This window comes from Chlorocebus sabaeus, chromosome 23, assembly GCF_047675955.1.
Source record: "Chlorocebus sabaeus isolate Y175 chromosome 23, mChlSab1.0.hap1, whole genome shotgun sequence".
NCBI classification, from domain to species: Eukaryota; Metazoa; Chordata; class Mammalia; order Primates; family Cercopithecidae; genus Chlorocebus; species Chlorocebus sabaeus.
Window position 1 is genome coordinate 9,349,160 of NC_132926.1, and position 17,513 is coordinate 9,366,672.

General features: G+C 42.1%; 1 protein-coding gene and 1 pseudogene across 7 annotated transcripts in view; one reads left to right on the forward strand and one right to left on the reverse strand.

Moving 5' to 3' along the window:
• CREBRF (CREB3 regulatory factor) overlaps positions 1-17,513 on the reverse strand; it is an 83,610-nt gene that overhangs the window by 47,849 nt on the left and 18,248 nt on the right. For 2 of the 7 annotated variants that reach the window (XM_008015312.3, XM_073010521.1), the window contains exons 2-3: positions 6,394-6,608; positions 898-1,023 (exon numbers count right to left, since the gene is read on the reverse strand). In XM_008015312.3, coding sequence (XP_008013503.1) covers positions 898-1,023; positions 6,394-6,402 — 135 coding nt within the window. In that variant the 5' untranslated portion in view covers positions 6,403-6,608. Of the gene's footprint in view, positions 1-897; positions 1,024-2,435; positions 2,534-6,379; positions 6,609-17,513 lie in introns of all 7 variants that reach the window. The other 5 variants (XM_073010522.1, XM_008015311.3, XM_073010520.1 and 2 more) reach the window with 5 other exon arrangements.
• On the forward strand, positions 1,030-2,429 carry LOC103244985 (cell division control protein 42 homolog; annotated as a pseudogene).

Here is a 17,513-nt window from a genome sequence, read left to right on the forward strand (position 1 = left end):
GAGTTTCACCATGTTGGCCAGGATGGTCTCAATCTCCTGACCTCATGGTCCACCTGCCTTGGCCTTCCAAAGTGCTGGGATTACAGGCGTGAGTCACCGCACCCAGCCAACAGCTGCATACTTTTAAAATTACTAGGTGTAGGCCAGGTGGGATGGCTCATGCCTGCAATCCCAGCGTTTTGGGAGGCCGAGGCGGGCAGATCACCTGAGGTCAGGAGCTCAAGACCTATCTAGCTGACATGGTGAAATGCTGTCTGCACTAAAAATACAAAAAGTAGGCCAGGCGTGGTGACTCGTGCCTGTAATCCCAGGACTTTGGGAGGCCGAAGCAGGTGGATAGCCTGAGGTCAGGAGTTCAAGACTAGCCTGGCCAATGTGGTGAAACCCCATCCCTACTAAAAATGCAAAAATTAGCTAGGCATGGTGCCAGGTGGCTGTAATCCCAGCTACTTGGGAGGCTGAGGTAGAAGAACTGCTTGAATCCAGGAGACGGAGGTTGCAGTGAACCGTGATTGCACCACTGGACTCCAGCCTGGGCGACAGAGCGAGACTCTGTCACCAAAAAAAAAAAAAAAAAAAAATCAGTTGGACGTGGTGACACATGCCTGTAATCTCAGCTACTCGGGAGGCTGAGGCAGAAGAATCATTTGAACCTGGGAGGTGGAGCCTGCAGTGAGCCAAGATTGCACCACCGCACTACAGCCTGAGAAACAGAATAAGACTCCGTCTCAAAAAAATTAAAACAAACAAAATTACTAGAGGTATAATCATAAGAATTAAACTTGGCCCAAGCACATCTTTTTTTTTTTTTTTCCCCAGGCATTTATAAATAAAAAACCCTCCCACAAACTTTTACCCCAAATCAATCAAGACTAAAACCAAGAAAATGTTGCTTACCAGTTCATACATGAAATCTGGATCCGAACTGTTTGCTAAGAGATCTGTGCTCATCAGAGTTTGTTCCGAAAAGGTGTGGCTTCGAAAGGCATCCCCGAAAGGCGGATCCATTCCGCTTACACTAGGCTACAACAGAGTGATTTTTATTTTAGAAAGTTAAAGACTATTTTGAGACCAATTTATCACATATGAGTCCCAACTCCACACCCACTAAGTAACTTATTATTTTCAGAAAACATTTCTATACTTTCTTCTACTGTATAGTATATTTAAGAGCTTTGGCTAACACTGAACTGTAGACTTAAATTAGGAAAATGCCTAAAAATAGAAAAAATAGAGTGCTGTCAACGCCCTGGTGGAGAAGCTGAGGTCAACATCAGATTTGAAATATTTAAAGTGGATACAAAACTATTTCAGCAATGCAGACAATTAAGTGTGTTGTGGGTGATGTTGCTGTTGGTAAAGCATGTCTCCTGATATCCTACACAACAAACAAATTTCCATCAGAATAATGTACTGTTTTTGACAACTATGCAGTCACCGTTATGACTGGTAGAGAACCATACACTCTTGGACTTTTTGATACTGTAGGGCAAAGGATTATAACAGATTACAACCGCTGAGTTATCCACGAACAGATATATTTCTACTCTGTTTTTCAGTGGTCTCTCCATCTTCATCTGAAAATGTGAAAAAAGTGGGTGCCTGAGATAACCGTCCCAAAGACTCCTTTCTTGCTTGTTGGGACCCAAACTGATATCAGAGATAACCCCTCTACTATTGAGAAACTTTCCAAGAACAAACAGAAGCCTGTCACTCTGGAGACTGCTAAAAAGCTGGCCCGTGACCTGAAAGCTGTCAGGTATCATGGAGTGTTCTACACTCACACAAAAAGGCCTAAAGAATTTATTTGACAGCTGGGCGCGATGGCTCACGCCTGTAATCCCAGCACTTTTGGAGGCTGAGGCAGGTGTTCCACCTGAGGTCAGGAGTTCGAGATCAGCCTGGACATGGTGAAACCCTGTCTCTACTAAAAACGCAAAAATTAGCTGGGCGTGGTGGCAAGTGCCTGTAATCCCAGCTACTCGGGAGGCTGAGGCAGGAGAATCACTTGAACCTGGGAGGCAAAGGGTGCAGTGAGCTGAGATTGCACCATTGCACTCCAGCCTGGGCAACAAGAGCGAAAGTACCTCTCCAAAAAAAAAAAAAAAGAACATATTTGACGATGCAATATTGGCTGCCCTGGAGCCTCCAGAATCAAAGAAGAGCTGCAGGTGTGTGCTGCTATGAACATCTCTCCAGAGTCCTTTCTGCACAGCTGGTGTCGGCATCATACTAAAAGCAATGTTTAAATCAAACTAAAGATTAAAAGTTAAAATTCAGGCTGGGTGCGATGGCTCAAGCCTGTAATCCAGCACTTTGGGAAGCCAAGGCAGGCGGATCATCTGAGGTCAGGAGTTCGAGACCAGGCTGGCCAATGTAGCAAAACTCTGTCTCTACTGAAAATACAAAAATTAGCCAGGTGTGGTGGTACGTACCTGTAATCCCAGCTATTCAGGAGGCTGAGGCAGGAGAATCGCTTGAATCCAGGAGGTGGAGGTTGCAGTGAGCTGAGATCGTCCCATTGCACTCCAGCCTGGACAACGAAAGCGAAACTCCATCTCAAAAAATAAAAAATAGGCCGGGCGCAATGGCTCACGCCTGTAATCCCAGCACTTTGGGAGGCCGAGGCGGGTGGATCACGAGGTCAGGAGATAGAGACCATCCTGGCTAACACGGTGAAACCCTGTCTCTACTAAAAATATAAAAACAAAATTAGTCAGGTGTGGTGGTAGGCATCTGTAGTCCCAGCCACTGTGGAGGCTGAGGCAAGAGAATGGTGTGAACCCGGTAGGCAGAGCTTGCAGTGAACAGAGATCGTGCCACTACACTCCAGCCTGGGCGACAGAGCGAGACTCCGTCTCAAAAATAAATAAATAAATAAAAATAAAAGTAAATTCGTTTTTGCAATAATGACAAATGCCGTGTACCTACCCATATGCACTTGTGTAGGACAAGGCCCATAGGTATGAGTCCCCCTTTCCCCCTCCCAGTACTAGTTAATTTTGAGTAATTGTGTACTGTCAGAAAAGTGACTAGTACTAGGTTTTGTTGTTTTAAAACTTATTATTTGTTTAAAAGCAAGGCATGCTTATGGATGACTCTGTAACAAACTAACTGGAATTGTTGAAGCTGTTCCCCAGTTCCACTCTGGAGAGTAATCTGGGACATCTTGGTATGTTGTTGGTTTTTTTCTCCTATTTTTTTGAGGGGAGTGTGTGTGCGATTTTTCAGTCTTTTTTTTTATTATTAATTAACCAGTGGATAGCCCTTAAGGGGAGGAGGACGGATCCACTTCCTAGATCTAGTTTAGAAAACATGTTCCCCATCTGGTGCTTTCAAGAAGGAGTATAGTAAACGCCTCATTTAGTAACATACTCCTTTTTGAAAGTTGCCTTTTCTTTCCACCCTTGAGTAGATTCAGTATTTGATGAAACTCATGAAAGTGGCTGGAGCCTGTCTTGCTCCTCTGTTTTCTAGGCCACACTATATATGACTGTGACTTTCACGGACATTGGTTTGCCATTTGCTTATTTTTGGGGGGAGTTAATTTCTAACTTCTTTCACTGATACATGAAGAAAAGTATTGCACCTTTGAAATACACCAAATGAATTGAGTTTGTAATTTAAAGAAGTGTTTCCCCTGTCAAAAAAAACTGAAAAAATATACAGCAGCAATTAATATCTTCTAGAAACTAAAGCTTATTTAGCCACCAGTCACCATACAGCACCTATCAAGTACTTTCACTTAGCTATATAACATTTCTTCACATCCTTGTCTAACAACACTATTTTAACTATCATCAGTAGAGAATTCCCTGTCTTTTCCTGGGGTCTGCAGATACAGCAAATCACTCTCACTCTGTGCTGCTAAGTGAGTCCCATGTCTTATTTTCCAAAGCAAGCTGGAAGACAGTTTGGGATTCACTATCTAGTATAACCAATGCCTGCAGGAAGGTAACGGAAACAGAATCAACTAAATACCCAAAGATCTCCCTGGTAAGACCAGTAACTTGGGCATGAACGCTGTAGCCTTAATCCTGATTCCCGAAAAGGGCACAGTCCATTCCATAATAAATAAAGGGGGAAAAAAAAGACTTGAGACCCAGCATTAATTCTCCTTCTTGTTTTTTTTCTCTATCTTCTGTTTACATTTTAACATCTATACAAATCCCTCAGAGTCAAGTCTGGGCTCACCCTTCTAAAGTGGGTCAAATAATAGAAAGGCTTCACTTTAAAATCTAACTGAGCTGAAGAAAGAGAATGAGAAACAATAAACAATTTCTTTTTTTTGGAGAGACATAGTCTTGCTCTGTTACCCAGGCGGAGTGCAGTGGCAAGATCTCAGCTCACCGCAACCTCTACCTCCAGTGTTCAAGCGATTCTCCTGCCTCAGCTTCCCAAGCAGCTGGGACTACAGGCACACGCCACCAAGTCCAGCTACTTTTTATATCTTTTAGTAGAGATGGGGGTTTCACTATATGTTAGCCAGGCTGATCTAACTCCTGACCTCAATGTCTGCCTCGGCCTCCCAAAGTGCTGGGATTACAGGTGCAAGCCACCGCACCCAGCTTTTTTTTTTTTTATTTGAGACAGAGTCTCGCTCTGTCGCACAGGCTAGAGTGCAGTGGCGTGATCTCAGCTCACTGCAACCTCCACCTCCCGGGTTCACACAATTCTCCTGACTCAGTCTTCCGAGTAGCTGGGACTACAGGTGCGCACCACCACGCCTGGCCTAATTTTTGTATTTTTAGTAGAGATGGGGTTTCACCATGTTGGCCAGGTTGGTTTCAAACTCCTGACCTCAAGCGATCCACCCACCTTGGCCTCCCAAAGTGCTGGGATTACAGACATGAACCACTGACACCAGGCCAAAAATCTCTTAGTTTTTTTTTTTTTACAAGTTTCTGCAGAAATGTTTTTAAATGGTATTAATCTATTTGCTTATTCTTTTCATATACTTTCTATCTTTTACAAACTGGACTTTTCATAGACCTTCTCATCGTATTTTTCTTCATTGGTACGTCCCATCTTATTGTTTTTCTTTTTCTCTTTCTCTTACCTTCCCCCAACATTTCCAGGCCTGCAGAACCTTTCTTCCTAGAAAAAGTTAGCTTGAGAAAGTAAGTTTAAAATTTAAGCCCCAAATTCAAGTACTCAGTAAATATAAAACTAAACCTCGAATGGGCAACCATTCTAAAAGGGTATGTGCAGTCCATCTGTCACAGAAGTTGGGGTGGCAGTAGGCCGCTGGTCTTGTCTTTTCTTGTTTTGAGATGGAGCTCCCTCTTTCCCCAGGCTAGAGTCCAGTGGCGTGATCTTGGCTCACTACAACCTCTGCCTCCCAGGTTCAAGCAATTCTGTCGCAGCCTCCCAAGTGGCTGGGATTACAGGCACGCGCCACCACACCCAGCTAATTTTTGTATTTTTAGTAAAGAGGGTTTCACGACGTTGGCCAGACTGGTCTTGATCTCCTGACCTTGTGATCCGCCTGTCTTGGCCTCCCAAAGTGCTGGGATTACAGGTGTGAGCCACTGGGCCTGGCCGCCCACTGTCTTTTCAATATCCATTAACCAAATCCCCTTTCTTTGCCTCTTCTGCCTGTCTCAAGTCACCAGACAATCCCAGCAAATTGTTGATTCCCTATGCTCAAAGGATAGCTCAGACACAAAAAGTCACCCAAGAGTCCCTGCCCACTCATTACTTCTAGGTTTCTCCCCAGCACTGAAACAAACAGGGAAGGGGCAAGAGCTAAACACTGGAGAAGAAAAGGAGGAGTTTAGATAAGCAGAATAGGGACTAACAGGGCTTCACTGATTGTCTCAGTGATTGCCTCAAACCAAAACCGATCAATTCAGAGTCGCTGCCATAATATAAACAGATACAATCATTCTTAGATATGTTTTGTAAGGAGATATTTATATGTGCACACATATGTATGTGTGTGTGTGTCTATGAGAAACAGAGAGATGAGAGGGGTTGGGGAAGGGAGCCTGAAGTCTCTCACTATTTCCTCTTAATTACTTCTAAATTCAGCTGGCATAAATGAAAGGTAAGAACTGGGAAACAGGAAGAGTGAGGAGACAGAAATGGGATTGCTGTGGCAGATTAATTTTCAGGGGAGTTGGTTTTGCCCCATAAAGCCAGCAGATCTGTCTACCTTCTTCCTATTCACCATACTACCTATGTAGAACTCATTAAACTTCAAGTGATAGCAAAGAAAGAAATAGAAGCCAATGGAAGGAAGAACATGTACTCAAAACTAGCTGAGATCAGAAATAAGATACCATAAAAAGGTAGTATGCAAAGTTGTGTTAAGATTCATTTAAGAGTCAATGGTATTGACTTTCTGTAGTGGGAAAATATAAAACTTTGCACCTACTCTGTATGATTTACCTGAGGCATTTCCAAGCCCAGATCCTGTGAATCCGATTCCAAACTTCTTTTTTTTCTCGTTTGTAAATTCCTTTCCAGCTTTACTTTTAATTCCGAGATCGAAGATGATTTTCACAATAAACAGCAGGTTTCCCCAGAGTGCTTCCAATTCAACTGCTTGGATCACTGCTTTTTTTTTTTTTTTTTTTTTTTTTAATAATTCTGTATGATGCTGTCTGTCAAACAACACAAAGCAACTTCACTGAGTTCCAGGAAAAACAAGTTGACGTTTCAAAAAAAAGTTGACTTTTCAAAAACAATATTAGCAGAAAATACTGTGCTTTAAATAAGTCTTATGGTTATCAAGGATTTGGTCATATCTTAATACTTACTATTCTGAAATTTACCATTCCTCCTCCTGTATTTTTCTAAAGTACAGCTGGTCAATAACCAATTGGCAACATTAAAAAAACACACACACAAAATTAACATAGGCTCATTTCTTCTGTGATCTGAAAGATGTAATATATTGATTTTTAAAGTCAAGCTCTCATTCACTTTATGTTCTTTATGAGAAACTATATCTCAAAATTTAATTCCATTTATTGTATAATCATTACTGCTAAATTAATCTACATTTTATCTCTCTCGTAAGTCAACAAGAAGAGTAATGAATACATAATAGTTAGCAATGGAACTTAACATATCCTCTACATTAAATAAAATCCCATTTGTACGGGTATATGTCAGTATTATTCTTTCAGTTACAAGGTATAAGCTGCCAGTGAAGAAAGAATTACTCCAGCAAGTTTTTAACAGGTTTATGTTTGAGGGAAAATGGGCCTGGGGACTGCTTTGCAGAGTGGTTTCAAGGGTTAAGTTAAACAATGACTACAAATCACGTGGCACAGGATTTTGACAGGGTACAGACTTAAATGTTAGTGTTTTTTCCCTTCACCGTGAAGACCTTAATCAGGAGGAACTGAACAGTTATACTCGCTTCATTTTCCTGTCCAAGATCAGTGGGTCTCAAAGTGTGATCCAAAGATCAGCAGTACTAACATCAGCATCAATCTAAAAATTTGTTTAAAATGCAAAATCAGCCGGGCGCGGTGGCTCAAGCCTGTAATCCCAGCACTTTGGGAGGCTGAGACGGGCGGATCACGAGGTCAGGAGATCGAGACCATCCTGGCTAACACGGTGAAACCCCGTCTCTACTAAAAAATACAAAAAACTAGCCGGGCGAAGTGGCGGGCGCCTGTAGTCCCAGCTACTCGGGAGGCTAAGGCAGGAGAATGGCGTGAACCCGGGAGGCGGAGCTTGCAGTGAGCTGAGATCCAGCCACTGCACTCCAGCCTGGGCGACAGAGCAAGACTCCGTCTCAAAAAAAAATAAAAAATAAAAAATAAAATAAAATAAAATAAAATGCAAAATCAAAACAGAACCTCTAGGAGTGGGTACCAGCAATGTTTTTTAATACACCCTCCAGGTGATTGTGGTCCTCTCTGAAGTTTGAGAAACACTGCCCTATCCTTGATCTAATTTGGTCTAGATGTAGTGTCACTTCTTATATTGGTAAACAATCAATTTACAACGAATATGCCTTCTGAAATCAGCACATTGTCTGGGCTACAGGGTTAAAGTAATACATTATATTAATTTCCTTTTTTTTTTTTTTTTGGACAAAAGTCTCACTCTGTCACCCAGGCTGGAATGCAGTGGCCCAATCTTGGCTCACTGCAACCTCAACCTCCTAGGTTCAAGTGATTCTCCTGCCTCAGCCTCCCAAGTAGCTGAGATTACAGGCACACAACACCATGCCCAGGGACTCAATCATTGTTCTACTTAATTAGATTAATAAACTGACTACAATTTGTGTTTCCTGCATCTTTGCTGCACTCTCCCCTCCAGTGGGCTGTCATTCCCAACTCACTGGTCTAACCTAGGAAACAATGTCAAGTGCCCACCTAGAGACAGAGTTAACTGTGCTTTTCAATTCAGTGCTACAGTATAACTAGATTGCTCCCTGTTCCTGCCAAAGGCCTGTTCTTGCGCAGTTTCTCCTTATGTGACCTCATGCCGTTGTCCTACAACTGGTATGTAGTCATAGTCACTGCCCTAATTCTCTCTCCTGACTCCTATAAGAAGGTCAGTCACTTTTTCTAGACCTATGATTTAGGCCTCCCAAAAGGCATCTAATTCAAGTCATGTGTTCAATAAAGTGGACTAGTATAATCTTGGTGTAAAACCTGGATCTGGGAAAAAAGTTTGATATCCTTTAAAATCTGAAAAATTAACCTTACTAGCAATAGGGTCAGCTGGGCGCAGTGGCTCATGCCTGTAACCCCAGCACTTTGGGAGGCTGAGGCAGGTAGATAACTTGAGGTCAGGAGTTCAAGACCAGCCTGGCCAACATGGCAAAACTCCATCTCTACTAAAAATACAATAATTAGCCAGGTGTGGTGGCATGCGCCTGTAATCCCAGCTATTTGGGAGGTTGAGGCACAACAATCGCTTGAACTCGGGAGGCACAGGTTGCAGTAAGCTGAGATAGCGCCACTGCACTCCAGCCTGTGTGACAGAGTGAGACTCTGTCTCAAAAAAATTTTAAAATTGTTAAAAATTTTAAAAAAATAGGAAGAGATTGAGTTCTATTCAATACACACTTATTGGCATCCAGTAAAGACACTATCTACCGACATCTTGGTTTATCAACAGTGGACAAAAAAAGGGCTAAATTCTAGTCACAGCTCTCACCTCCAAACTATACAACACTAGGTAAGGCCATCTTTCTAAGCCTCACTTTTCTGATCTTTAAGGGAAAAAAACAATACTCTTTCCTGGTTATTTAACTGTCTAAGCCATAAAACTTCAATACAAATACATGTATTTATTTTAAAATGTATTTAAACACATCAAAACAAACTTGAGTAAATGCAGTTAGCAAAAACAGCAATTGTTTAGGAGATCTGGATTCCAAGTTTGATCCCGTAATTGAAACAGCCATACAAACTGGAGTAAATTTGTTAAGTTTATGCCTTAGCTCCCAGATCAGAGAAATAACACTTACTCTCTCTTAACTATGTAATAGAAATATTATGGGAATGAATGACATATTACACTATGATGTAGTAATAAAATAAATTTGGAAAGGTGATTATCATCAATAGGTATATTGTGCCAATGCTTTCTGGTTTTGTTTTTTTGTTGTTGTTGTTCGTTTTTTTTTTTTTTTTTTTTGAGACGGAGTCTCGCTCTGTCGCCCAGGCTGGAGTGCAGTGACCAGATCTCAGCTCACTGCAAGCTCTGCCTCCCGGGTTTATGCCATTCTCCTGCCTCAGCCTCCTGAGTAGCTGGGACTACAGGCGCCCGCCACCTCACACGGCTAGTTTTTTGTATTTTTAGTAGAGACGGGGTTTCACCGTGTTAGCCAGGATAGTCTCGATCTCCTGACCTCGTGATCCACCTGTCTCGGCCTCCCAAAGTGCTGGGATTACAGGCTTGAGCCACCGCGCCCGGCCTGTTGTTTGTTTTTGTTTTTTAGTTTTTCATTATTTGTCCTACAGCGAGTCTAGCTCAAAAGCTCAATACCTGTGATAACTTAGCAGCACGGCTAAATGTTTTCAAGGCACTGATTCCCAGAGAGGGTCTCTACCAAGTAATGGGTTGAGTTCGTTCACCTAGTTGTTTCTCCTAGTCTCACAAGTGGCAGCAAATAGGACAGGGAAAGGACCAATTCTACTCTATGATGTGGAACTCCTTTTCAGTGATAAACGGCTCCCAGTCTCTAAAACTAATGATACAACTTCACAACAAACTATCTTCATCCCCAACATTTCATACCCATTTTCCAGAAATGCTTAGTACTCTTCCAAAACATTTATCACAACACAACCACAAAGAATGAAAGTGCCCACCCAAAAGTGAAGGAAGAAAAAAAGTTTTCTACAGAATTTACCATTACATAGCATTTTCCATAATGATACACTACTCAAAAACTGTATCCTGTACCAGCAAACCATATACAAAGGGTACATTAATATTTACAAAGCAGAATAATAAGGCCGGGTACAGTGGCTCACACCTGTAATCCCAGCACTTAGAGAGGCCGAAGCAGGTGGATCACAAGGTCAAGAGATCAAGACCATTCTGGCTAACATGGTGAAACCCTGTCTCTACTAAAAATACAAAAACTGGCTGGACATGGTGGCACACACCTGTAGTCCTAGCTACTCAGGAGGCTGAGGCAGAAGAATCGCTTAAACCCAGGAGGCAGAGGTTGCAATGAGCTGGGACTGTGCCATTGCACTCCAGCCTGGTGACAGCCTGGAGCCTGGAGACTCCATCTCAAAAAAAAAAAAGGCAAGAATAACAACAGTGAGAAGGAAGGTGTAACAACTTGCTTTTCAGGATGGCTTTACAAGTCTTTGGACTCAAGAATATCCATATCTTACTTCAAGCTTTGATATTAAAATACATCAAAAGCAACGGTCTAGTAGCCCGGCACCATGGTGTGTATGCCTGCAGGCCCAGCTACTTAGGAGGCTGAGGCAGGAGAATTGCATGAGCCCAGGAGTTCAGGTCGAGCCTGGGCCAAACAGCAAGACCTTGTCTGTATTTTTAAAAATAAAAATAAACACAAAATTCAATTTACAAAGCAGTTGTCAATTTCCCAAAGTGTGAACCAAGGAATATTTGTTACAAAGAATGTTCAATGGTTACTCAACAAAAGGGTTGTGAGGTTTGAAAAACACATTAAATGAAGTTGTATACTGCCTTTGATATAGGACTTCATGGAAACTTTGTGGTTAATGTGTTTTATAAATCACCAAAAGGTGAGTATACCCAGGTACCATTTCCTAAATGTATTTGATCATCAAATCTTCCATCCTGCCCTCATGCCTACCTCAAGATTTGTATTTCTTCCAGGGAAGTTGGGGGAAAAAGGGAAAGGCCAAATTCCTCTAGTCGTTATTTTCTTTTATTCATAGCACTGTTCCACCAGTTCCCAATACAGTTTTTGTTTTCTCTTTTGAGATGGAGTTTTACTCATCGCCCAGGCTGGAATGGCAATGGCGCAGTCTCGTCTCACTGCAACCTCTGCCTCCTGGGTTCAAGTGATTCTTCTGCCTCAGCCTCCCGAGTAACTGGAATTACAGGCAAGTACCAACACACTAATTTTTGTATTTTCAGTAGAGACGGGGTTTCACCATGTTGGCCAGGCTGGTCTCGAACTGCTGACCTTAGGATATCCACCCACCTCAGCCTCCCGAAGTGTTGGGATTACAGGCGTTAGCCACCACGCCCAGCCCCCAATACAGTTTTATGGATTTTTCAAGAGAGGACTGTGGTACATTAGAAATATTATTTATCAACAGATTTCCTGTACCTGAGGCTCATTCAAAAATAACAAAAGCTGTTAGGCAGACAAAGATATTCCTGTAACAGAGAACTAGATCCTAGACAGCTGAAGCATGAGGAGAAACACATGATTTTTTTAGGTTCAATGGTATCACTTGAAAATAGCCACAGCTTCAAATTCTTACACAGCCCCTTTCTGCTACGTCTTATCCTGGGCTTTTTTTGTTTTTGTTTTTGTTTCTCTGAACATATATTGAGGCTGACTATGTATGATAGGCAAGACAAAAGGTAAAGTAATAGGTATAATCTTCTTACAAAAAGCTCATCCCTAGAACTGCCGAAATAAGTAATCGTAACTTTAAAAGCCAAGCCCAAGACTTGACTGGTGTGTCCTGGCAGCTTACATATTTTCAAGAGCTCCTCAATTGTGCTCTTTTTGAATCTGAGAGTTTCAGCTAATCCTTGAGTCCACATATAAAGAAAAAGTTCACATCAAGAAATATAGAAACCTCATTGTAAATGAGAGTATTTTACAAACAATATATATTTATTATGTATTAATAACAATATATATTAATAATAAACATATCTTTTTGTAAATAAACATACCTTTTTGTAAATGAGAGTATTTTATGAATAATGAGACGCTGTATATGATGGCCAGAATCCCTGCAGCTCCCCTTTTATATGGAACTGACTTAGGCCATTGCCCCCTTTTAGTAACTTAAGGAAACTAGTTCCTCACAACAGTAAGTAGCTCTTCTGAGTCATCTAACATTCATCAGAGTAAATGCTAAAACATTTTTGACACACCATTTAGGATGAATATTATCCAAAAAGTGGAAAATAACAAATATTGGCAAGGATATAGAGAAATCAGAGCCCTCGTGCATTTGCTGGTAGGACTGCAGCTGGTGTGGGAAACGGTTTGGTATTTCTTCAAAAAGCGAAATCCAATTACCATATAATCTAGCAATTCCACTCCTAGGTATATACCTAAAAGAGTTGAAAGCAGAGCCTGAAACAGATATGTGTACACCCATGTTCATGGCAGCATTATGCACAAAAGCCAAAAGGTAAACACAACTCAAGTGTCCACAAACAGATGAATGGATCAACAAAATATGACAAATACAACAATATTATTCATCCATAAAAACGAATGAAATTCTGATACACACTACAACAAGAATGAACCTTAAAAACATTACGGTAAGTAAAATAAACTAGACACAAAAGGACAAATATTGTATGATTAGGCTTATATGAGGTGCTTAGAATAGAGAAAGAGAGTAGAACAGCGGTTACTAAGGGCTGCAACAGTTATTATTTAATAAGTGTACACACTTTCTGTTTGGGAAGATAAAAGTGTTCTGGGGGCTGGGGGTGGTGGCTCATGCCTGTAATCCCAGCACTTTGGGAGGCTGAGGCGGGTGGGTCACTTGAGGTCAGGAATTTGAGACCAGCCTGGTCAAAACATGATGAAACCCTGTCTCTACAAAAAATACAAAAATTAGCCAGGCGTGGTGGCTTACGCCTGTAGTCCCAGATACTTGGGAAACTAAGGCAGGAGAATCGCTTGAACCGGGGAGGCAGAGGTTGCAGTAAGCCCAGATCGTGCCACTGCACTCCAGCCTGGGCAACAGAGTGAGACTTGGTCTCAAAAAAAAGTGTTCTGGAATAGACAGTGGTGATGGTTACACAACACTGTTAATGTACGTAATGCCATAAAATTGTACAGCTAAAGATGGTTAAAACAGTAAATTTTTATATATTTTACCACAACAATTTTTTTTAAGTTTTTTAGATAAGAAGTGCCTGAATACAGGCCGGGCACAGTGGCTCATCCTGTAATTCTAGCACTGTGGGAGGCCGAGGCAGGAGGCTTAGTTGAGTTCAGGAGTTTGAGGCTAGCCTGGCCAATATGGTGAAACCCTGTTTCTACTAAAAATACAAAAAATCAGCTGGACATGGTGGCGGGTGCCTGTAATCCCAGCTACTTAGGAAGCTGAGGCAGGAGAATCGCTTGAACCTGAGAGGCAGAGGTTGCAGTGAGCTGAGATCACGCCACTGCACTCCAGCCTGGGTTACAGAGTGAGACACTGTCTCAAAAAAGAAAAACAAAAAAGGAATGCCAATAAATTTATACTGCTATGTAGTTAATGTACTATGGTCTACTTTGATCTTTCCTAATCTTTGCTGGTTCATGCTCATTTCTTTCATGTGACCAGGGGTCTTGTTCCTCTCTCTGTTGTCTTTAAACTGTTCCAGATCCACAATTCTAAGAGGCAGAAACTGTTCTAAACACTAATTTTTTTTTTTTTTTTTTTTTTTTGAGACAGAGTCTCACTCTGTCCCCCAGGCTGGAGTGCAGTGGTGCGATCTCAGCTCACTGCAACCTACACCTCAGCTCACTGCAACCTCCACCACACCTCAACTTCACTGTGCCTGGCCATAACCCCTAATTTAAATAAATCATTTCTCCTAAGGCTTGATCCTCATTAAAGTTGAAAGAGGAAGAAAAGAAAGAAAAGAAGACAGGCAAGGAAGATGCTATGGTTTGAATGTCCCCTCCAAAACATGTCTGAAATTTTTTTTGTTTTTTTGAGACGGAGTCTCGCTCTGTTGCCCAGGCTGGAGTGCAGTGGCCGCATCTCGGCTCACTGCAAGCTCTGCCTCCCGGGTTTACACCATTCTCCTGCCTCAGCCTCCCGAGTAGCTGGGACTACAGGCGCTCACCACCACGCCCAGCTAGTTTTTTGTATTTTTTTAGTAGAGACAGGGTTTCACCGTGTTAGCCAGGATGGTCTCAATCTCCTGACCTTGTGATCCACCCGTCTCGGCCTCCCAAAGTGCTGGGATTACAGGTTTGAGCCACCGCGCCCGGCCATGTTTGAAATTTAATTGCCATCCTACCAGTACTGGAATGTCGACACTTTAAGAGGTAGGTATCAATGACATTATCACTGGACACGGGAGTGGGTTGATAGAAAAAAATGAATTCAGATCAACTTCCTCTGTCTCATGCGCTCTCACCCTCTCGCCTTTTACTATGGGATGACCCTGAACAGATGCCAGTGTCATGTTCTTGGACTTTGCAGTCTTCAGAATCATGAGCCAAATAAATCTCTTTTCTTTTACTTTTTACTTAATTACTTTTTTTTCTTTTTTGTAGAGACGGGGTCTTATTATGTTGCCCATATTGGTCTCAAATTCGTGGGCTCAAGCAATCCTTCTGCCTCAGCCTTCCAAAATGCTGGGATTTGAAGCATAAGCCACCATGCCCAGCGATAAATCTCTTTTCTTTAAAATTATCCATTATCTAATCTGTGGTTATAGCAACAGAAAACAGACTAAGACAGGAGGTAAAGGAAAGGACACAGGGAAGTAGGCAGGAGGGCAGGAAAGAATGAAAGAAAGGGAAAGGAAGAGAGGCAGGGGAAGGGAGGGGTATGGACAGGGAGGTGGGGAAGGAAGGGAAGTGAAGAAGGGAGGCAAGGAGGCAAGGAAACAGGGAGGCAAGAAGAACAGGCAACCTTGGTGATTGAAAAGGTTATACAATGTGTATACCCCACGTGACTCCCTTGTTTGGCAAGAAAGACAACTTATCAGACTACTCAAGCTCTTTAGCAAACTAGGACCCATCTGCCTTATATTCTATCCATCCTGTTATACTTCATAGGTCCTGCTCAACAATTCCTTTCCTTTCCTTTTGAAAACTACCCTACTCTGCAAGAGTAGAACAAAACAGTCCTTCAGATGCTTACTAAGTCAAGCCACTACCTGTTTCATGGTACAGTTGAAATCAGATATCCCAAAGTCTCCAAAACATTTAAGCAGCAGAGGTTGCCTATGCAAGGAATACACTGGGGGAAAGGTGGGGCTCAAGTTCTCCCTTTATTATGTAATATGAATCCTGTAACCAAAACTACAGGTGAATCACAATATTTTACCCTTTGAGAGCAGTTCTCTAGACTCCAAAATTTAGAAATAGGCAAGTAAAATTCAAAATACATTATTATAGTTTATGTCACAATTATTAGTAAAACATGCCCATTATTTATTTTCCAAATTCTGCTGCTGCTAGTCTTTAAGGACGGACAATGGGAAAAGAGGAAAGTAAGGAGGAAGAAGGTGTATCTTTTCCCTCAGATTAGGTGAAAAAAGATCATCTTCCTAGCCATAGCAGTACTTACAATTACCTTATAAGAATTTGTGATCCTTTTGCCATACCACCTTGCACACTCTGTATACCTGATCAATCCAATAGTCTTTTATCCTCACACTCAAGAGAGTTTTTAAAATATGGGAGGTAGCCAGGCACAGTCACTCATGCCTGTAATCCCAACACTTTGGGAGGACAAGGCAGGCAGATCACGTGAGGTCAGCAGTTCGAGACCAGCCTGGCCAACATGGCAAAACCCGCTCTCTACTAAAAATACAAAAATTGGCCAGGTGTGTTGGTGGGCACTTGTAATCCCAGCTACTTGGGCAGCTGAGGCAGGAGAATCACTTGAACCCCAGAGGTGGAGACTGCAGTGAGCTGAGATCACGCCACTGCATTCCAGCCTGGGTGACAGAGTGAGACTCTGTCTCAGAAAATAAAAAAATAAAGAACAAAAATTTTAAAAATAAAATAAAATATGGGAGGTGAATTAGGTCTGCCACGAAAAATGTAATTAAACAAAATAACGAAAACCACCTTTTACTGAAAATCTTAAAAAGCAAAGAGAATATACTACATCTCAAAAGCGATCTCTCTCCTTAGAATGTCATGTTAGAGGAAGACAGAACTCTCAGTTACAATCTTGTTCAATTCCTTTCCAAAGGCTTCTATCCAACTTTAATCTTTGGGTTACAGGGGCAACATACGGGAGCTTAGTCAAAGCTCTTTGGGAACCAATAAGGAAGAAGTTTTTTTTTTTTTTTGAGACAGAGTTTCGCTCTTCTTGATGGTGTGATTTCTGCTCACTGCAGCCTCCACCTCCAGAGTTGAAGCCATTTTCCTGTCTCAGCCTCCAAAGTAGCTGGGATTACCACGGTTACTTTTACGCAGCTACTTTTACCATAGCTACTTTTACACAGCATGCACCACAAAACCCAGCTAATTTTGTATTTTTAGTAGAGACAGTTTTTCACCATGTTGGTCACATTGGTCTCGAACTCCTGATCTCAGGTGATCTACCCACCTCAGACTCCCAAAGGGATGGGATTGCAGGTATGAGCCACCACGCCCTGCCAAAAAGAAAACTATTATTTATTTATTTATTTAGACGGAGTCTCGCTCTGTCACCAGGCTGGAGTGCAGTGGCGTAATCTCGGCTCACTGCAACCTCCGCCTCCTGGGTACAAGCGATTCTCCTGCCTCAGCCTCCCGAGTAGCTGGGACTACACGCACCCGCCACCACGCCCACCTAATTTTTTGTATCTTTAGTAGAGACAGGGTTTCACCATATGAGCCAGGATGGTCTCAGTCTCCTGACCTCATGATCTGCCTGCCTCAGCCTCCCAAAGTGCTGGGATTACAGGCATGAGCCACCCAGCGCCCGGCCCTAAAAAGAAGACTATTAAAGCAAGTGTCTAGATTAATCTGAGTTGAATGGGAACGACTGCATTTTTTTTCTGAAAACTATCAATTGCAAGGTATTGGAGGTTTTCTGCAGCCTTGATATCTGTCAATTAAGTTGTTCAGAGCACAAGAATAAGAGCATGGACCAATTTTAGACAGAACCAGAGGATGCATTTCTAATCCCAGCCAACTGATTACCACTGGGGACAAA